The 18,354-nt window shown below is 40.0% G+C and overlaps 1 protein-coding gene across 2 annotated transcripts in view; it reads right to left on the minus strand.

The window, feature by feature from the left end:
- capn5b (calpain 5b) overlaps positions 1 to 18,354 on the minus strand; it is a 61,357-nt gene that overhangs the window by 31,041 nt on the left and 11,962 nt on the right. For both annotated transcript variants that reach the window (XM_051400928.1, XM_051400927.1), the window contains exons 2-3: positions 14,805 to 14,978; positions 1,409 to 1,540 (exon numbers count right to left, since the gene is read on the minus strand). In XM_051400928.1, the coding sequence (XP_051256888.1) occupies positions 1,409 to 1,540; positions 14,805 to 14,969 (297 nt within the window). In that variant the 5' untranslated portion in view covers positions 14,970 to 14,978. The remainder of the gene's footprint in view (positions 1 to 1,408; positions 1,541 to 14,804; positions 14,979 to 18,354) is intronic.

Raw genomic sequence — 18,354 nt, forward strand, 5'->3', positions numbered from 1 at the left:
TAGTCCAAAACTCCCAAAATATCCAGTTTAATATGATATAAAACAGAGAAAAGGAGGAAATCTCCATATTTGAGAAGCTGAAAACAGCATTTTCTGCCATTTGAGAAAAATAAATAGTTGGTGATTATTTTTCTGTCAATTGGCAAATCGATTTGTCAACTAATTGCTGCAGCTCTGCGAGGAACTCAACGAGGAAAGCTCCCAATGAAGACAGCACTGTTGTTCTTACAACAAACCAAACGGCACTGGTTGAGAACAGCGGTTCCAGTTACACTAACTAGTTTTAGCTTCATAGTTAGTAAAGCTAAGATCAATGCATTCATCCACCTATACTGGCCTCTCTCCTCTGAGCCAGCATTAAAATGTAGTAGCCCCTCCCCTGCTGGTTGGCCACATGAAATGATGATGAAGACACAAACAAAAACACTTCCCACAGAAGCCAGGACATCCATCTATCCTCAGTTGTTCCAGTCGGTCCTGGGAGACTCTACTTTAAACTCCACCAATCAGACTTCTACTGACTGATGGAGTCTGCTGAGACCAACGAGTCGATGTGGTGCTGTAATGAGTCCTCTGGTGTTTACTCCTTATCATAATGGTTCCTAATGGACACTGAAACACTAAATATGGTATAATTACATAATTGAGTACACAGAAAGTTCCTTTTTGCGCAGGAAACAATCTTTTTTCCCCCCCCCAATATCCGTCAATTAGAAACGCTCCTCTTTGTTAAAGTGTTGACTCTTTTCAAAAAAGTAGCTTTGATTTTAGCCTTTCTTCACGAAGTTCAACCAACAGTCGGTTGTAGGGTGGTGTTGAGTCATTGATCGTCTTTTTATGTATGAATTGTCCTTCGTAGCAGACGTTCAATCAACCAGCAGACGGCGTCAGCGAGAGACTAAATTGGACCGTATGAAGTCGTTTTCTTCCACCACAAGCAAACAACCACAAAACCACAAGAGCTAAAAGCATTGAACAAGTTTAAACTTTCTATTAGATACTGTTGATACATAATGTGAGCATGTCAACTATAAGCTGGCCTTCAGCCGTATTATTAACATGTTAATGTTTATTAGGATCCCAACTCTGTCCCAAAGTGTGTGCTCAGATAATGAGAAATAATCAGGGATCCTACAGTTATTCCTTTTGCTAGAAACTTCACACTGTTGGGCCGAATCGAACCTTATGGCAGGCCAACTTTGGTCCACGGGCCCTACTTTGGGCAACATTTGGCTTAATACTCAATATTGTTCCACTCATCTCGCTCTCGTGAAGAAAGAAAGCAGATTCCCAAAACAAATTCTTTACCAGTTCAAGTTTGTGTTGTGAAAAAAAGGGCAAAGACCAAATAATAAAACAAACAAACAAACAAACAAACAAACACACATATAGAAATACACAGACTTACTTTTTGCCATAAAGACTCTCTGGAGGCCAAGCTGGAGCACGCCGCTACGAACCAGCAGTTACCCAGCTGTCCCTGATGGAGGTCGTGTGCACTGATGCCATCTACAAACAGGTGAGGGTCTTCACACAGCTCCTACGCTCCCAAAGACAGACAGAGAATACGTGAGTGAAGACATTCGCTGCTGTGTGTGTGTTAGATTCAAGGCTTTTTAATTATCAGCTAAAATATCATATTTTAAATCATTTTAGTGAAATAACTATGTAATATTCTTTGCAGGGTGAAAAGAAAAACAGCCTCTGAAACAGGCTTTATGGTTCATAAACTGTGTGTACGTTCCACGGTACAAGACACAGAGGAGAATAAATGAGTTATCGAGGCAAATTCATGAATCAGAAAGAGACCATCTGTCCTTATGCACCCACGTATCATATTCATGACCTTCTACCCGAGTGTGGGAGGGCAGCGTGCATCTACGAAATCACATTTCCTGTGGCTGCTGTGTTGAGGTCCATTTTCTGCCACAATGTGTACACACAGACCTCTATTACAGCTAACAACATGGTGCTCAATGAGCTGCTCTCGCCTCCTCTCTCTCTCTCTCTCTCTCTCTCTCGTATACCGGACTCACACGCCATCAGACATCCTGTGGTTCCTGTGATAATGTGTGGGATGAATACTACAGGCTGTGGGTCGACATTAGCCACTTACAGAGAGACACACTGTCCTCTACGCTCCTGTCTACACACAATGGCTACACTTCAGCATAAATATGTTACAAACAATGGAGGGGTAATGCCAGAAAATGAGCTAAATATACATAAATATACATAAATAGTGCTGAAAATGACTATAAAATCAGTATATACAATTGTATGGGAAAGTCACAGCTTGCAGACAGTTTTTGTAGCAGCTAAAAGTTGGTTCTCGTATTTGGGATTTTCCCCCCCATCCCTTCTCTTTTTAAGATCCACCCACAGATTTTCAATGATATTTAAGTCAGGGGACTATGAGGGCTGTCCCAAAACCTTGTGTCTTTTGAGCTAGTGTTATAGAAGCCATCCTCTTTTCTGCTGCTCTGGTATTCAATGGAATCAATTCTTCCCTCCTCCCGTGCAATGTTTCCTGCGCCACGGGCTGCAACACAACCCCAAAACATGATAGATCCTCCATCCATGCTTAACAACAGTTAGCAATGTTGTTAAGGAACAGATGTCTTAAATTACTGACAGTACTTAACCGGTTTATAAAAGTATAAAAGTTTATATCCCCAAAAAATAGCTGCAGTATCATTTTAGTTTATATTTCCTACACGGAAATAGTTTTCAGATCATTTTTATTTTTCATTTAACCAGGAAAGGTCCCATTGAGATTTTTTTCAAGGGAGACAGAACAAGTAAATTCAAACAGAAACAAACAACAACACAAACAGTATTACAGCCATGCATCTAATAATATCAGTTCAAGCATCGACACCCAAACGACTCCGACTCAGGACTTTCAAAATAAATTTAAAAGCATTCAAAGAAAGCAGATTTTTAAAAGGAGTTTTAAATCTTTCTGTAATATATTCCAGGCTGAGGATGACGAGTACACAAACATTTGTACATACTGTAACATCTGAGGTCAATGTCAAAAACATCAAATCAAACAAACTGCAGCATTTTAGTGACTGGCCAATATTTAGAATTTTAATATAAAGAGGTTAACAGCAGTCCAATATAACGTACAGAACAACTTGGTTTTTACTACAGTCTACAAGAGCTGTGCTGGCAGTGTCCTGGGTGTGAACAGTCTGTTTTGTGCTCCCTGCTTTATGGGACCGGTGGGTCGATGGGCACCTCGGCCATTACTCAACAGACAGCGGAAAGCACAGCATCACTTAACAGCTCTTTATCTTTACACACTTGCAGCACTCAACTGGGGTTACAAAAGTAAAAGAGGAAGAGATGGTGCGAGACGGTGTGAGCGTTTACTCCTGTAACATACAAGCGGCCTGGGGCGACGTGAACAAAACTACGTCAGGGTCAGTTTGATGACAACAATTTTACACTTTTACACACACATGAGATTTAATACACTTTTGTTTACACTTAGCCACATATATCCGGTCTCCGTTTGACAGATCCGATTGCAATCGGTCCTGGTTTTCCAGGGCTACATGCCAATCAGGGTGCGTCCTACTCCAGTCCAGAGGGTGGTGGTAATGCACCTTAAAGCTGTTTGGTAACTGGAAGCATATTAATTATTATTAATTAATAATAATAACAGCATTAAACTGTTTAATGAGCTAATCAATCAATGAGAAGTTGGGTCATTTCTCCATAAGACTGAATGGTATCTGTGTGTTATTGCAACCAATGGAGCTGCCCCCTTCTGGTCGTTAGATAGAATGCAGCTTTAAGACACTTCTGTGTTGACTTCACTTCTTATTATTCATTGATCTGATTGGTTAAAGGTGTTACAGGTTCAAGATTTTACCACAGGAGAATGTGAAGCTACTGAGTACAGTCACAGTGGCTCAATGCTTAGAAACCCACTGAACCTATCTGCCAGCTGCAGCCTGCCTGTGTGAAGGCTGCGTATTGTTTCTCCTCTGAGAGCTCTGGTTTCCTCCCACTGTCCAAAGACATGCAGGCGAGGTGATGAGACTTAAAGACATTCCCCATAGGTGTGAAAGTGAGTGTAAATGTGTCTGTCGGTATGTGTTAGCCCTGTGATAGCCTGGCAACCCGTCCATTGTGAGCTGGAATAGACTCAAGTCCTGCTTCAACCATAAACATCAGTAACGGTATCATCCACCAAAGGTCATGAATATGTGTATAATGCAGACCACAGCATATACACACTACGGTGTATGTTCAAGTGTGGGGAAACAAGAGCACACACACACATATACAGGAGACAACCAAGGTCAGTAATTTGCTGACTCTGCAAAGCTGATTGCTGCAAAAGCAACCTTTTAAATCAGAAGCAGAGGCCACTGCAGTGCTCCCTGGAGTCTCTACCAGCTCTCACCTTACAAAGACCAGCACTAAAGCACTTCCTGTCTGAAATGTCTGTATTTACGTGCAACAACTATGTGAAGTGATGTTTGGATATTGTTTCACGGACCCCTGTCTGAGCGGTTCCAGGAGTTAAGATCTCTGATCACGTTTTTTTTTTTTCCCTTGTCCGCAACAGCATTGATTAGTGGAGTCTGAGCAGCGACGAGGGCTCCCTGTGGTGGCCAGCCGTCCAGGGATTGGCTCAGGTAGAAGAGTAATAGAGTATCGATCCCTGCCCAGCCCTGCAGACATTGAAGTAATGTGAATATTGTGGCTGAGCACAGCCTGATCATTTACCCTGCTACTGAGAACCTTTCAACCAGCTTCATAGCCCTCCTCAGCATCATCCATCAGCCTGTGAGAGGAACCATCAGCCACACAACCAGAGTGCAGAAACACCTGCAGAGAGTGGAATCTAGCAGTACGAATTCAAAGGTCCTTGTAAAAGTACGTGCTGCCTCCATGTTAACAGACGGGACAAACTAAAGAAGTCAAAGTTGTTTTAGATAGTTCTTATCATGCTGATGTATGTTCAAGTGTTAAACTTTCTCTTAACCCTGTAAGACCCAAATATAGAAAAACCTTTAAAAAAAATTATTTTACCTTTCAGATGTTGTTGTAGTAGGCCTTTGATGCAGAAATTAAAGAGTTTTTAAAAAAATAATGTTTATGTAAGTTTATAGAGAAATGTTGTAATATTGCAACATTGGGCTTCGGTGGGAGCAGAATTTTTTTATTTTTATTTTTTTTTTTTAAAAAAAAAAAAAAAAAAAAAAAGGGTTAATTTGCAGGGTTGATTGCTTACTTAGCCCCATAAAGGTATATAACATTAATAATAATCACACATTAGTCATTTATTAAAAAAACTGTTAAACAGGACAAAACTCTAGCTTTTTCTAGCAACTTCTTCATTCCTTTTTTTTTTCATGACTGACTTTCATTTTTTTTTGCGTGTCCAATGTAAGGTGTGCACATCTCTTGGATGGTCTCTTCTGAGCATTCAGAGGGCTTTCTGATGTCACTGTCTGTGATGCTGGGCTCCTTTTGCCTGAAGATGGTCACCTCTCTTTGGAGTTCGAAGTGTTGTGTTTACCAGGATGGGGAGAGGAGCAGCTGTGCCTGAAACTGTCTCCTGTTCATTGTCTCTTTTGCTAGACATCTTGAGAGCTTTGCAGCCCCGCTTGTAGAGGAGCCAGGCAATCACCACAGGGGGGGAGAGGGGGGACCAAAAAAATTAAAAATAACAGCGAAGGGAATGGGGAAGAAAAAATTAATTTTAAAAAAAAAAAAAAAAAAAAAAACCCCCCCCCTATTTTTTGGGGGAAACAAAAAAAAAAAAACCCCCCCAAAATTAAAGGTTGGGTTGGGGGGTTTTGGGGTGTAAATTCTGCTCAAGATAAATAAAAAAAAAAAAGAAGGGGCGGACGCCCTATCATTAAAAAAAAAAAAAAAAAAAATTTCCTCACCCCCCCCCCCCCCAACCCCAACCCCCCCTTCCCCCCTTTTCCTCCCCCCCCTCCCCTCCTTAATGGTTAAGCCCGCCTGGCCCACCCCCCCCACCAAAAAAAAAAAAAAAAAAAAAAAAAAAAAAAATAAAAAAAAAAAAAAAAAAAGTAGTTGTCTGCATACATTTAGTAGTTCTGACCTTCTGGATGTGTGGAAGCAAGCTTCATCACAACATCACCCAAAAAAAAAATTAAAATTTGGGCCCCTTACCCCTTTAAAATCCTTTTGGAAAGCACAAAAAAAAAAAAAAAAAATTCCAGTTCTTCCCCACCCACACTTTGAATCCCCATGGGTTTGGCTTGCCTTGCATATATTGCTTGATGCTGCTGAATTTCCCCTTAAAAGGAAACTTTCATACTCCCTTGAAAGTTTTTTATTCTCTCTTTTTTTCATGCTAAAAGAAATATGCATCCCAATCACCAGCCATTTAGTCAAACAATACTGCCTTTGACATAACAATACTGCGTTTTGTGCTCTCTAATTATCATACTAAAAGGAAAACATGCATACCCCCACTTATATCAACCCCCCACAAAAAAAAAATTTTTATTTTTACCCAAAAATTATTTTGTCTGTTGATATCCTCTTTGTGGACAAAGTCATGGAATTTTAGGTCGGTCTGGTCAAATTAACTACATTTTTTAGAGATAAAACTTTTAAATCAGTCAAATTTGACCAGAACACAACACAAGGGTAGAATGTATACTGTCCATGTATAAAGAAAATACTTTGTTAGAGGCAGTGGTGTAGTGGAGGGAATGCAACCTGTTTGGGCCCACTGCAACAAGCCTGCTATTTTGACTACCACACTCACCCAGTGTTGTAGAATTGCAACAAATATATAACAAGCTCTAAATGAAATTTGATGAATCTATTCCACAATAACTACATATGTACATGCTCTGGACATTGTAATAACAACAAAAAAAAAAAAAAAAAAAAATTACAAAAAAAAAAAGAAAAAAAAATAAAAAAACAACTAGATGTTGTTAAGAAAAGTGAGAAGTTGAGTATATGATTAAAATTAAAAAAAAAAGCCATAAGGCGGGACTTATAAACAAATGTACCATCCAATAGCATTGTGAGACTGAACAATAGGACCCAATGACTATGGTAAATGTGGTAAAACATAAGATAAAATATAACAGATTGTTTTTTAGAATGGCTAAAGGTAACGTTGTAATTTTACAACAAGGGGTGTTACAGGGTTAAGATTGGTTTTAATTGGTTAGTAGCTATAAAAAGGGTCAGGATTGGCAAACTGATCCCCCTAGTTGCAGAAAGCACAGCATCACCTAACAGCTCTTTATCTTTACACACCTCCAGCACTCAACTAGGGTTAGAAAAGTAAAAGAGGGTTAGAGATGGTGTGAGACGGTGTGAGCGTTTACTCGTGTAACATACAGCGGCCTGGGACGACGTGAACAATGGTTTTATTAAACACTGTAAAGTCAGGGTCAGTTTGATGACCTCAGCTTGTGAATGTTTGTGAATCATATCAAGTTTCTAGTAACCGTATAAAATCCACATGAGATTTAATACACTTTTGTTTACACTTAGCCACATATATCCGGTCTCCGTTTGACAGATCTGATTGCAATCCGTCCTGGTTTTCCAGGGCTACATGCCAATCAGGGTGCGTCCTACTCCAGTCCTTAAAGCTGTTTGGTAACTGGAAGCAATGATGGAAGAATTCCTTGTGCACTTTAGCAGTTAAGTCACAAAAACAACATTTGTTGAGCCGCAGAGTGGCGGAAGAGACTGAGTGTAGTTTGTGTTGGTAACTGGAAGACTTTGAGAGTTTGTGTGCTGCCAAGACTCACGATTGTAGCGAGACTTGCTACAAAGATCCACCCAAAAATAATAATATTAATAATAATAATAACAGCATTAAACTGTTTAATGACTTAATAAATCAATGAGAAGTTGGCTCATTTCTCCATAAGACTGCATGGTATCTGTGTTTTATTGCAGCCAATGGAGCTGCCCCCTGCTGGTAGTCGGCCAGGCATGTGGGCAGGATCTCGATACCGCGGCACCAACCCTGATCACTACTGTGCAGACTCCGGATGACATCACCAGCGCAACATGGCAGCGGCAGTATCCAGGAGATTCAATCAATTATGTGTTGATGGCTGAAATAGCAAGAAACCTTCAAGAACAGAAAAGTCCAATAAGGAAAGAGACACGAGCGGTCAAACAATCGGCATCAATGGTAGCAAAAACTCTCCGTCAGTTGAAAAATTTCCATTGTCTCACAGTATCGTCATATCGCCCCACCCTCGCCTAGTCAAGACATAAATAAACACGAATCAGTGGAGGAGAAGCTGGGAGAGGGAGAGGAGAAGGGCAGCAGGAGAAAGACAGACAGGCTGAGAGACAATGTGAGACAGACAGAGAGGAGGAACATTTTATTAGAGGCTGCTCTTTATGCTCGCACGCTCTGCCACTGGGACTTCATTGCAGACATAAATATCGCCTAGATGCATCTGAGCAAGGATAACACCGAGCACAAAACCCTCTGGGGGGAGGTTTAAGCCTGTGAACCTTCACCCTGATACTGATAACACGACCTCCCCTCCGATCTCTGCATTCACACTGTGAGCAACCTGATCAACCACAAATATTTCACCTTATAATCATTACACCACTGACGTATCCATGTACAGCATGTCCTATCGACACCGCTTTGAAGATATTTCTTAACATATTCAGGACAACGAAACTCCATTTATATGTAATTTCTTTACTTTTAGGCAATTTCTTTCACATTTCACAGAAGCTTTTTGCCTCATTTCAACTTATTTGGGACATGAGAACACAGAGATCCAGCAGAAGTCTTGCTGGAGGTTTCTTTCTTCAAACCAAAAAATTGAGCTCTTCCGGCACTAAAGATTATTACCAGAAGCCCTGAGAGTCATGGTTAAGAAGAAAGCTCTTTCCTGCATCAAACGACAGAGGGAATGGCTGCCCCTCCATGCTTTTGGTGATAAAATACCAGTCAGGATCCTATAGGCCATCTTATCTTGGCCAAGATATTTCCAATACAAGATATTATCACGATAATCATGAAAATATACTTCATACTTTTTTATTTTGTTAAGAAACACATATATTATTGAATCATCTCCTTGTTTTGTATTTTGGAATTTCTGCACATCCGGTTTAACTTGTATTTTTTGTGGGGGATATAACGTGCAAGCTGAACCTTCAGTCATGGTGACAGGATTTTGGAATAACTGGAGGCTCCCCCTTCCTTGTCCCCTTGTTCAAAATAAATCAGGAAATCAATATAGGACTGGAGAGCTACAGTTTTTTGAAGCCAAGCTATGTGAGGATGTTCATGATTATCATGGTAATGGAAGTTTACCACAATCCCAAATGTATCGCAATACGTAATAATATTATATATCGTCCCATCCCTAGCTCAAGATACATCAGAATCTAATTGTACATCATTTGTTTGTGAAAATAGTATTTATTTTGGGACAGTTACATGGCTGATAGCTACCTAGCCTTGTTGTTAAACATGCTGTTGAATTATATTTACCGTTTGTCAACCATACGCAGTGTTACTGACTTCGAATATTGCGAGCATAATGTTAGTTCTCTGGCTCGTAGCGGAGGGAACTAGAAATATCTCCCGTCGTTCGTCATGTTTACTGGGGTAGAAACATTTCCATTGCATAAGAACCTTACGGGATGGTAATGATTGTTCCAGGTATTAGTCAAACCCTCAGGTGTTACCAGAAAAATAGAGTTATGGCTTGTGAAAAACTTTAGATTTTGATTGCAAAACACATCAAAATCCAAATGAAGTGGCTTTTCCTCTGGTAAATGACCATGGTATAAGCAGGTTAATGCCCTTCGGGATGTCCAATTTCCACAGAATTTCATGGAAATAGTTTGGGTATCTCAAAGGCGACAATGCTCGGAATAAGACGGTCTGTAAAATATGCCGTCAGTTGGTGCAAACCAAGAAGGGAAACACAACAAATCTATTCCATCTTCCAAATATATTATAAACCAAGCCATGTTAGCACAGTTAATGTTTACATTATGTTATTTTTTATGTTAAACAGTAGTGAAGAACAGCTTGAAGTCCAAAGGGATGCTCAGAAGGCTGCTACAACCATGGAAAGTGGGGATATTGTTGTCCGCTTGTTGGTTTTCGTGACTGAATTTCAATTAAATAAACATGCATGTGGTAAATAATAGAAAAGACTTGCATGACTGGAGAAGTTTTGGATATTGTTACTTACGGGTGTAGAGGCTGGAAAGTTTTTGAGATTTTGTAAACTTCTGTTCCTCTCACATCAGGTCAAAATGGTGATCCAGTTTGGAATCATTAAGAAGCTGCTGAACAAATTGGTATGGATGGCCTGAGTCTAATGGTTATGGTTCTTCATTAATTTATAATCAAGTGTCCCAGTTTTACATGAATTAGTGTTTCTATATAAATGCATGACTTCAAAATGAATCATAGGTTTCAAACTCTTTTTACTGTTCTAGTAAAACATCAAACTTAAAAGTGATTTGTTATCCAGTTCAGGTTTAATTAGGTGAGATGTTTGGGTGTCTTTGAGAAAACCTCCCTGCCATGTCTTCGCTGGTGGAGAATAAAGATTCAGAAGCTGTATGAGGGACAAATGTGAAGTCTATGGCGATGATTTACCGTCGTCCATTCGCCACTACATATCAGACTGCTGCTGACAGGCTTTTAAAGGGAGAACATTTTGTCTATTGAAGTTGTAAACAACACTGAAATTTGTGTCTACATTTGAATATTTATGGAAATCTAAACCACTGCACTACAACTGTCTAACACTTATGTAGAGCCCAAACAGATTACATATTTGTTGGTATATCATAACCTCATTATAACCTTTCAACACAAGCCCTATGTTATATATTTTGTTGAGATGCATTCCACCGGTCGCTTGTCAATGGCGCCATATCCTCTTTGTGCATGCATTGTGGTCAGAAACTGTCATAAATTTACTTTTTATCCAGTTTTAAGACACATTTTGGTTCGTTTTCAACTGTGAATGAAGGACTTTAGTTATCAGACTCCTGGATCTTAAATTACCTACGAAACAAGCTCAGACATCTGATTAAGATTCCTCCTTAGCGCCCTCCTTTGGACATTTTCCGGTCACGTCCAACTGGTAGGAGGCCCCGTGGTAGACCCATCATTCACTGGAGGGATTGTATAGATCATCTGGCCTGGAAACACATCAGGATTCCACAGGAGGAGCCACCGCGACCTGACCCCGGATGGTAATGGATGGACCTTAAGTATCATGAGTTCAATTGCAGCCCAGGGGAACGTTTTATCAAATTTTCAACATGCAAGCTATCCTTTTACCACTCTTCCAACCCCTGCATGAGCCTGTGAGAGCCCTCGAGAACTCCCAATTCATCTGCAATTTGCTTGGCACAGTAATGAGCGAACGTTTCCATACAGGGACTGCAGATGAAAATTAACTTGTATCCCTAAATCTGGCCCAGGGTGAGGGTGTAGTGTGCCTGACTTTCAGGTGGTACCACTGTTCTAACTGCAAAGCAGAAGCAATTGCAAAAAGAAATGTAAGAAAACAATATTTCTGTTACAGAATAGAAACTCAAAACAGCAGATTGATAATTACGACATGACCCTGTTGTTGCCTGATGTAATCAGTAATTAAAATGGGAGCAAATCAGAAAAAAGGGAGAATTATGATCAAATATACTTATAAAACAGGGGGAATTATAAATAAAGGCCTGTCTATAATGTAAGCCAGTTTCAAATAAAGGCTAATGTTTGACAATCTAATGGAAACCAAAGTCTTGATAAACTGAAATTCAGCCATACATTTGGGATTATATGTGTTCCACAGGAATTGAGCAATATTTGTTCAATAACACTGAAAATAAATCTAATCACACGCACAAATATTCTTACCCAAATGATGTGACCACATCGTAATCTGTATTAAGAAGGACTCACGCGCTGACTGTGCAGACGTACCTGTAGACTGAGCGTGTATGTGAGTTTTAAATGAGCTTTTGTCAGGAGCTTCATTAAATTTTGATTGTTCTGAACATTTCATTCCCCTCAAACCCACTCTGTCCCTAAGTACTAACTTCATTATCATGCACTCTCCCCTGAATTAAATGAGTGTTCAGTAACCACGAGGAGCAAGAGGGAGAAATTCAGCACGGGTTTACAGTTTCCAGTGAATTTGTACAACGAAAGCAGAGTTTTGGTGACATTTTATTTGCCTTTTTGTTGGTTGGTTCCATTCAGCTTTTGTTATTAAAGCCCTGGTCAAAACAAGAAGTGCATTATTTTATCCTGGACGTGCCAGCGATAGTCGGAATAGCTCCGCAAGCTTCTTTGTATTTTCTCTTTACTGTGTTGTTTACTCCTCCAAGGTCTCCTAATGAGGTTACGGTCTCAGTGAGGGTTGGCCGATATGTTATGGATGATATTCTGGCTCAATCTCATAACTCTAGTCTCAGAACTACAGGCCAAAGTTCACCTAAGTTGAATGTTTGTTGATTTTACTGCAAGATTTCGCTATTTAAAATGCTGGTGTGAGCAGGCCTCAACACCTCGTATTGGTTAAACATAGATGCTGACAACTGTGCAGTGCTGGATGTCACATACAATGAACTTCTTTACAGAGCCATTTTAACTTATTACAAACCTTGTTTATCGCCTCACAACCTGTGCTTGCAACGATGGCCTCTACAAAATATATGCAGCTTTAGAATTCAATTCAGCAACAGCACCCTCACCATACAGTTTACTGCATGTGCTTCAATAAGTCTTTAGAAAGTCTAAAATAATCTGAAAATGCTGAGTCAAAATGTGCCTGACACAAACCAGAGAGTCCTTTCGTGTCCTGCCGCAAAATGAAAAGGATGCTCCTCCTGCTTTTTCTCCTCCTGACTTCTTCCAGTTTTCAGTCTGCATGACTGACATCAGCACAGACCAAAACATATAATCTGTGTGACCCAGTTTCCATGGCGATGCACGCTGGCTGTCGCTGCAGCGGCACACAGGCAGAAGGAGGTTACTCCATCCAGAGCCTCAGCCTGCTGTGTGAGGGGGATAACAGTGGCAGAGGGAGTCAGCTCACTAAATCCTGAGGCCCTGCATCGGATATCATCTGCCACTGAAACATACATACAGCACCGGCTTATACGAGAAGACTAAAGAGTGGAGTGGAGCAGTGGCTGATGATATGCTCTTTTTTGGTAAATTATTTAGTCACAGGTCGTTAAAGCTCTGTCCTGAAGGGACCTTTGGCACCAAGAGCTCCCTGATGGGAATGTTTTAAAGGTGCTCCCCACTCTGCTGTATGCCCTGTTGCATAAAATGATCTTATATTTCTGCAGCTTGTTTGGTAAGACGGTTAACTGACAACACTGATTGACCTTTTGTCAGTTTTGTTTAGATCAATGGTCCAGTCCACAACCCGTTAAACCTACAATATGTAATGTAACAGGGGGTCTCTGACTACAAAACAATAACAAAAGACAAGGTTTGATGATGAAGCAGCGTGGGATCATGGGAGTCAATGGCATAAATATTGACGCCGTCAGGGGCCCATGAAGGAAGAAAAAAAAAGGATGATGGTCTTTACCACCATCGCCGTCATTGCAGTCATCTCTCCGAATAATCCACAAAGGTCTCATCATCTGGCTAGAATGTATCTGAAACCATCTCTTGAGGGTTTGAGCAATCTGATTTCAACCCATCTTGAATGTTGCCATGATGTATTTAGACTTTGCATAGCTACCTGATTTGCCTAAGATGCATGAAGTGACTAAGTATAAGTAGGGTATGATGTAGGGTTGGGTGATTGCTGTTTTTGACAGCTTTTTTTGACGTTCAGTAGCTCAGTGTGTCTGCAGCGCTGAAGAGCCAATTGTTTTAAAGTGAATGCAACCATTCAAATATAAAACTTCCATGTTTGTCAGCGATCTGCTAGACTCTGTCCTGAACCATGCAAGTAATGCTGTTTAACTATTTATACAGTATGTGGTTGCACCAGTATATATAATAAACTGTCCTTTTATTCCAACAGTTGTATAAAAAGCCACAGAGGGCGGGAGTGGATGAACTCAGTTACGAGCCCATACGAGGCGCTCTTAGAAGTAAAGCGAACACACCAACAACAAGGCTAGCATCCTATTGGTTGGGGGATTTTGACTGGGTCATTCAAAGTCATTGCACACAAAAAAAATAGAGCAGACATTTTGTGAGCGCACAGAAACAGTCCGAGCACAAACAGGGGCTGTTTGAGTTTTGAGGGAAAGCATCAGAAATCTGAACGTGGAATCAATAAGTCATGTTCTCAAACTAAAACAGCACACTCTTCAATAGAGATGTAAAAAAACAACAACATATAGACAGACATGAAACAACTAGAAAATAATAATAATGATAATAAACTTCGGGATAGATTTTGTGGGAGATGAAGGGCCGGAAATGGCCAACAGTTTGAGACCACTGCTTTACAACCTACAGACTGGCCCTTTAATGCTTTGGCGAATTATAAACTATAAAATAAAAAACATCTAAAATTTTAAATCTCCAATTATAAAAAGGACCCATTGTCACTTTGTCCCACACACTTGGGAACCCATCAGCAGTGCTGGTACAGATAAACATAGTTTCCGACCCTTTAATTGTGTCAAAAACAAACCAACATACTGACCTATTGCTCTTATTTTGGAACTTTTGGCGTCTGATAACGGTCACAAAGATCTCTATCAGCAATCAACAGCCTCAAACCATAAATATCTGTCAGCTTTAATCAGTTGAAACTCTTCCACTGCACAAACCGACTCACCCGAGGCCTCTTCCAGACCACACGTCCGATCCTGTTGCCCTGGTAAAAGAGCGAGTCGTCGATGGCGGGGAAGCGGGGGTCCTCAAAGAGTAGGCCACTCTGCAAGCACTGCCTCTTCAGGGTGGAGTACTGCTGCCCCTCGAAGGCCTTCACTGAAGTGAACATACTGCAGCCCTGAAGGACACAAACCGGGATGACGAGAGCTGTTCAGTACTTATCCCATGTAGACATCATAGCATCACACTTTCACTCACACATTCTTATGAACACTGTATTTCATCACAGAAACCCGGTTGTCTCGTCAACAAGTAAATTCCCCTGGCATTTCTGAAACCAATTTTCCTCCTCACACCTTTGCTCTTCCACTCACACACACACAAAGCTGACTGAGAGCAGAATCCAGCAGACTTTAATACCTTAAGAGTGAAAGCTCTCAGTGGAAATAGGAAGTCGATGTGCGCCGCTGCCTTGAGCACAGCCCGGATTCACTGGGTCAAAATGATTAATCTGTCAATTCATTGATATCCTCCGGGGCCTAATTATCACTGCTGTGCATTAAAGGAGCCATGTACACATTGATCAGCTCAGTACTAGTGGGGCTTACAGAGCGACTGGTGCGTCAGCGTGAAGGCAAACTAAGAAGGAGCTATTGAAGGGATAATCGATACTGAAACAAACACAAACATTTTGACCTTTTAACCTGAATTTTATTTATTTATTTATTTATTTATTCATTATTACCTCCAGGATACATGATCGTCCATTGTTATCAGTCATCGATATCGATTCTGTTTCCAGGCGTTAGGCGGGTTGTACCACTGCACATGTGAAAGTTGTATAAAGTCTTCTGTGGCTCCAGTGGGAGCTGTGTGGAGTAGGTCTACTGCTCCCCCTTAGTTTATTTGGACTAAACTCTCTGATTGGAGTCCCTGTCCTTAAAGGAGCTATCAAACCAGCAACCCACAGTTAATGAATTTCCCATGTGATGATTTAGACGGACTCAACGGCGAGGTATGCGGTAGTACTGCAATTTTTGTTGTTTTTTGCAAACTACTTTGTAACAAGTACGACAGGATAATGTTTTATATCAGTACCTGTTTGTAATAATCACCTGCATCTCCCTCCTCCTGCCTCCTGGGTCTGTGACCCTGTTAACGGGCGAATTTCATCCGAATAAAGTCAGCAGTTCGTTAAAATACTCGTCTGAAAGTCGGCAGTTAACAGGGTCACTCCTGAAAGCGAAACACTAGAGAGCCATGGGACTTGTGTGAACATGTGGCGAATCACCTGCATTCTGTGTAATGGCCATCAGGGTTGCAGCTCCGATACCATTCAGTCTTAGGGAGAAATGAGACGACTTCTCAGTTGATTTATGAGCTCAGTAAACAGTTTCCTAACAAGTTTATGGTCTCAGTCTCTAGTTTCAAGTCTTCTTCCATACAGCATGATGTTAATTTAGTAAATGATGCATTAGAGATTGACAGCTCATTCTCAGTGAGTCCATCCAGCTCAACGCACCAAACTCAGATTAAACTGTCAAACTAGGCAGTGCTGATCAGATATGGATCCAGATTCTACTGCGTTGACTGTTTCTCTACTAAAATCATTTCACAAACATATTTTAGTGAACTGTTTAGCTGTAATACGAGATGGTGCGTGACCAGGCAAGCCGCCATTATTTCCCGCTATGGACGACTTAAAACTGCTCAGCCAATGATATATAATACTTTTTTTTATCATAAATTGGTGCTCTTTTAACAATAGTAGTGAAATATTGCGATATTGGTATCAGGCTCAATATGCTAAGTCTCAGTCATTATATTAAAGTATTGATTAGTGGAGTTTTAAGCAGTTTAAAACATGAAGTTTTATCTTTATTCTTGAGCACAAACAGGAAAGAAAGAGCTTAATAATGCTTCACAACCATCAGTCAGATGTGTCACTTTCATGAATTTTTAATGAAGACATTAAGATCAACAGGCTTCAGAAGCATCTGGTAATGTATTTGTCCCTAGACATTTACTGATCCAGACGACATGATTACTTTTAATATTCTGGCATGGAGACTTTATTTTGAGCTCTGAAAACATGTGATAGGGAGTTACTCTTAATTTATGAACATTTATAGACTGCATAGCTAATCAATTATTTTAAATATTTGATAATTAAAAGAAATTGCTCATTAGATGCATTCACACTGCGAGCACCATAATCAACAAGTGTCAAACAGTCGATATGTGTTTCAGATGAGAACAATTATTCATGGCTGAACTTTCCGTGGTCATCAATTTGCATACAACCTAACATTTCATTCATAATCAATACTTCTGTGAGCCAGAACTATTGACAATGGACCAGAGATTTATTACAAGCATTCAAAGCCTCTCAGGTCACTGAACGCCTCAACAGCGATGTTTCAAGCATGGCTGCACTCGACTGAATATACACAGTTTATGTTTCGTGGTTGGGTGATATGATGTTACATATGATATAAGTGTGTCAGCTACAGATACAACAAATGATTATTTTCATTATTGATTAACCTGCTGAGTATTTTCTCAGTGTTTGGCGGGGTTGTTTGGGCTATAAAATGTCAGAAAATAGTGAAAAATGCTTGTGAAAAGACTTTTTAATGCCTTCTAAGGCCTAAATTCACAGATTTTCATCATCCTGGAGGACATTTTCAGAAGAGTTTTAATGTTTGGTTTGTTTGAACTTCCCATATCATCTTATGTATTACATTTTCCAGGAACGAAGACGTAAAACTATCTGATATTTCATGCAAAAAGATACAATAATTCCAGTTTGTGTAGCAGAACTTTGTTGTTTTGTTGTCAAACATCAAGCTTCTTATGAACCCCTCAGATTTATCCTGTGAGCCTTTGTTGGGAATCACTGACACAAGACAAAGAAAAGAAGAAAAGCAGCAACTTTTTACAACTGAGAAGCTGTAACTGAGATTTTTTGCAGTTTTGTTTGAAATATTAGTCAAACAATTAATCAATTATCAAAAAGAAAGAGTTTCAACAATACCATTTCCTTTAGGGTAGCTATCCCTTCAATATATTTGTTTGTACTACAACCGTGTTTTTGTTAATGTTGTAAGGAAGCACCGATAAAATGTACTTAACATTACTAATATTTTCTGAGCTGTGAAATAAAAATGTAAAAATTTCGTCCAATATGAAAAGTGCAGAAAACATCCAACTTTAAATAAAAAACTACATGGAGTAACTAAATCCTGCAACAAACAAAGGTAATCTATTGAGCCATTCATTAGCTAGTTGGCTAGTGGACGAAACACTTAATTTTGCACCTTAAACGAGTTGCTTTACCTCACCGCAACGTTTCAATGCCACAGTAACCTGTTTAAGGAGCTTTAACAGGATTCCTCTTAATCACAGTAGGACCTTATTTGAACCCAACAGTGTACAGCTCAGCACAGGCTGGGTGGGTATAAAAGACGGAGATATAATAAATAATTAGAGACGGGAACGATCTGATCCAGTATCGGTATCAGGTGACACATATTGGATATTTGACTGATATC

Source organism: Dicentrarchus labrax, unplaced genomic scaffold, assembly GCF_905237075.1.
Source record: "Dicentrarchus labrax unplaced genomic scaffold, dlabrax2021, whole genome shotgun sequence".
Classification (NCBI taxonomy): Eukaryota; Metazoa; Chordata; class Actinopteri; family Moronidae; genus Dicentrarchus; species Dicentrarchus labrax.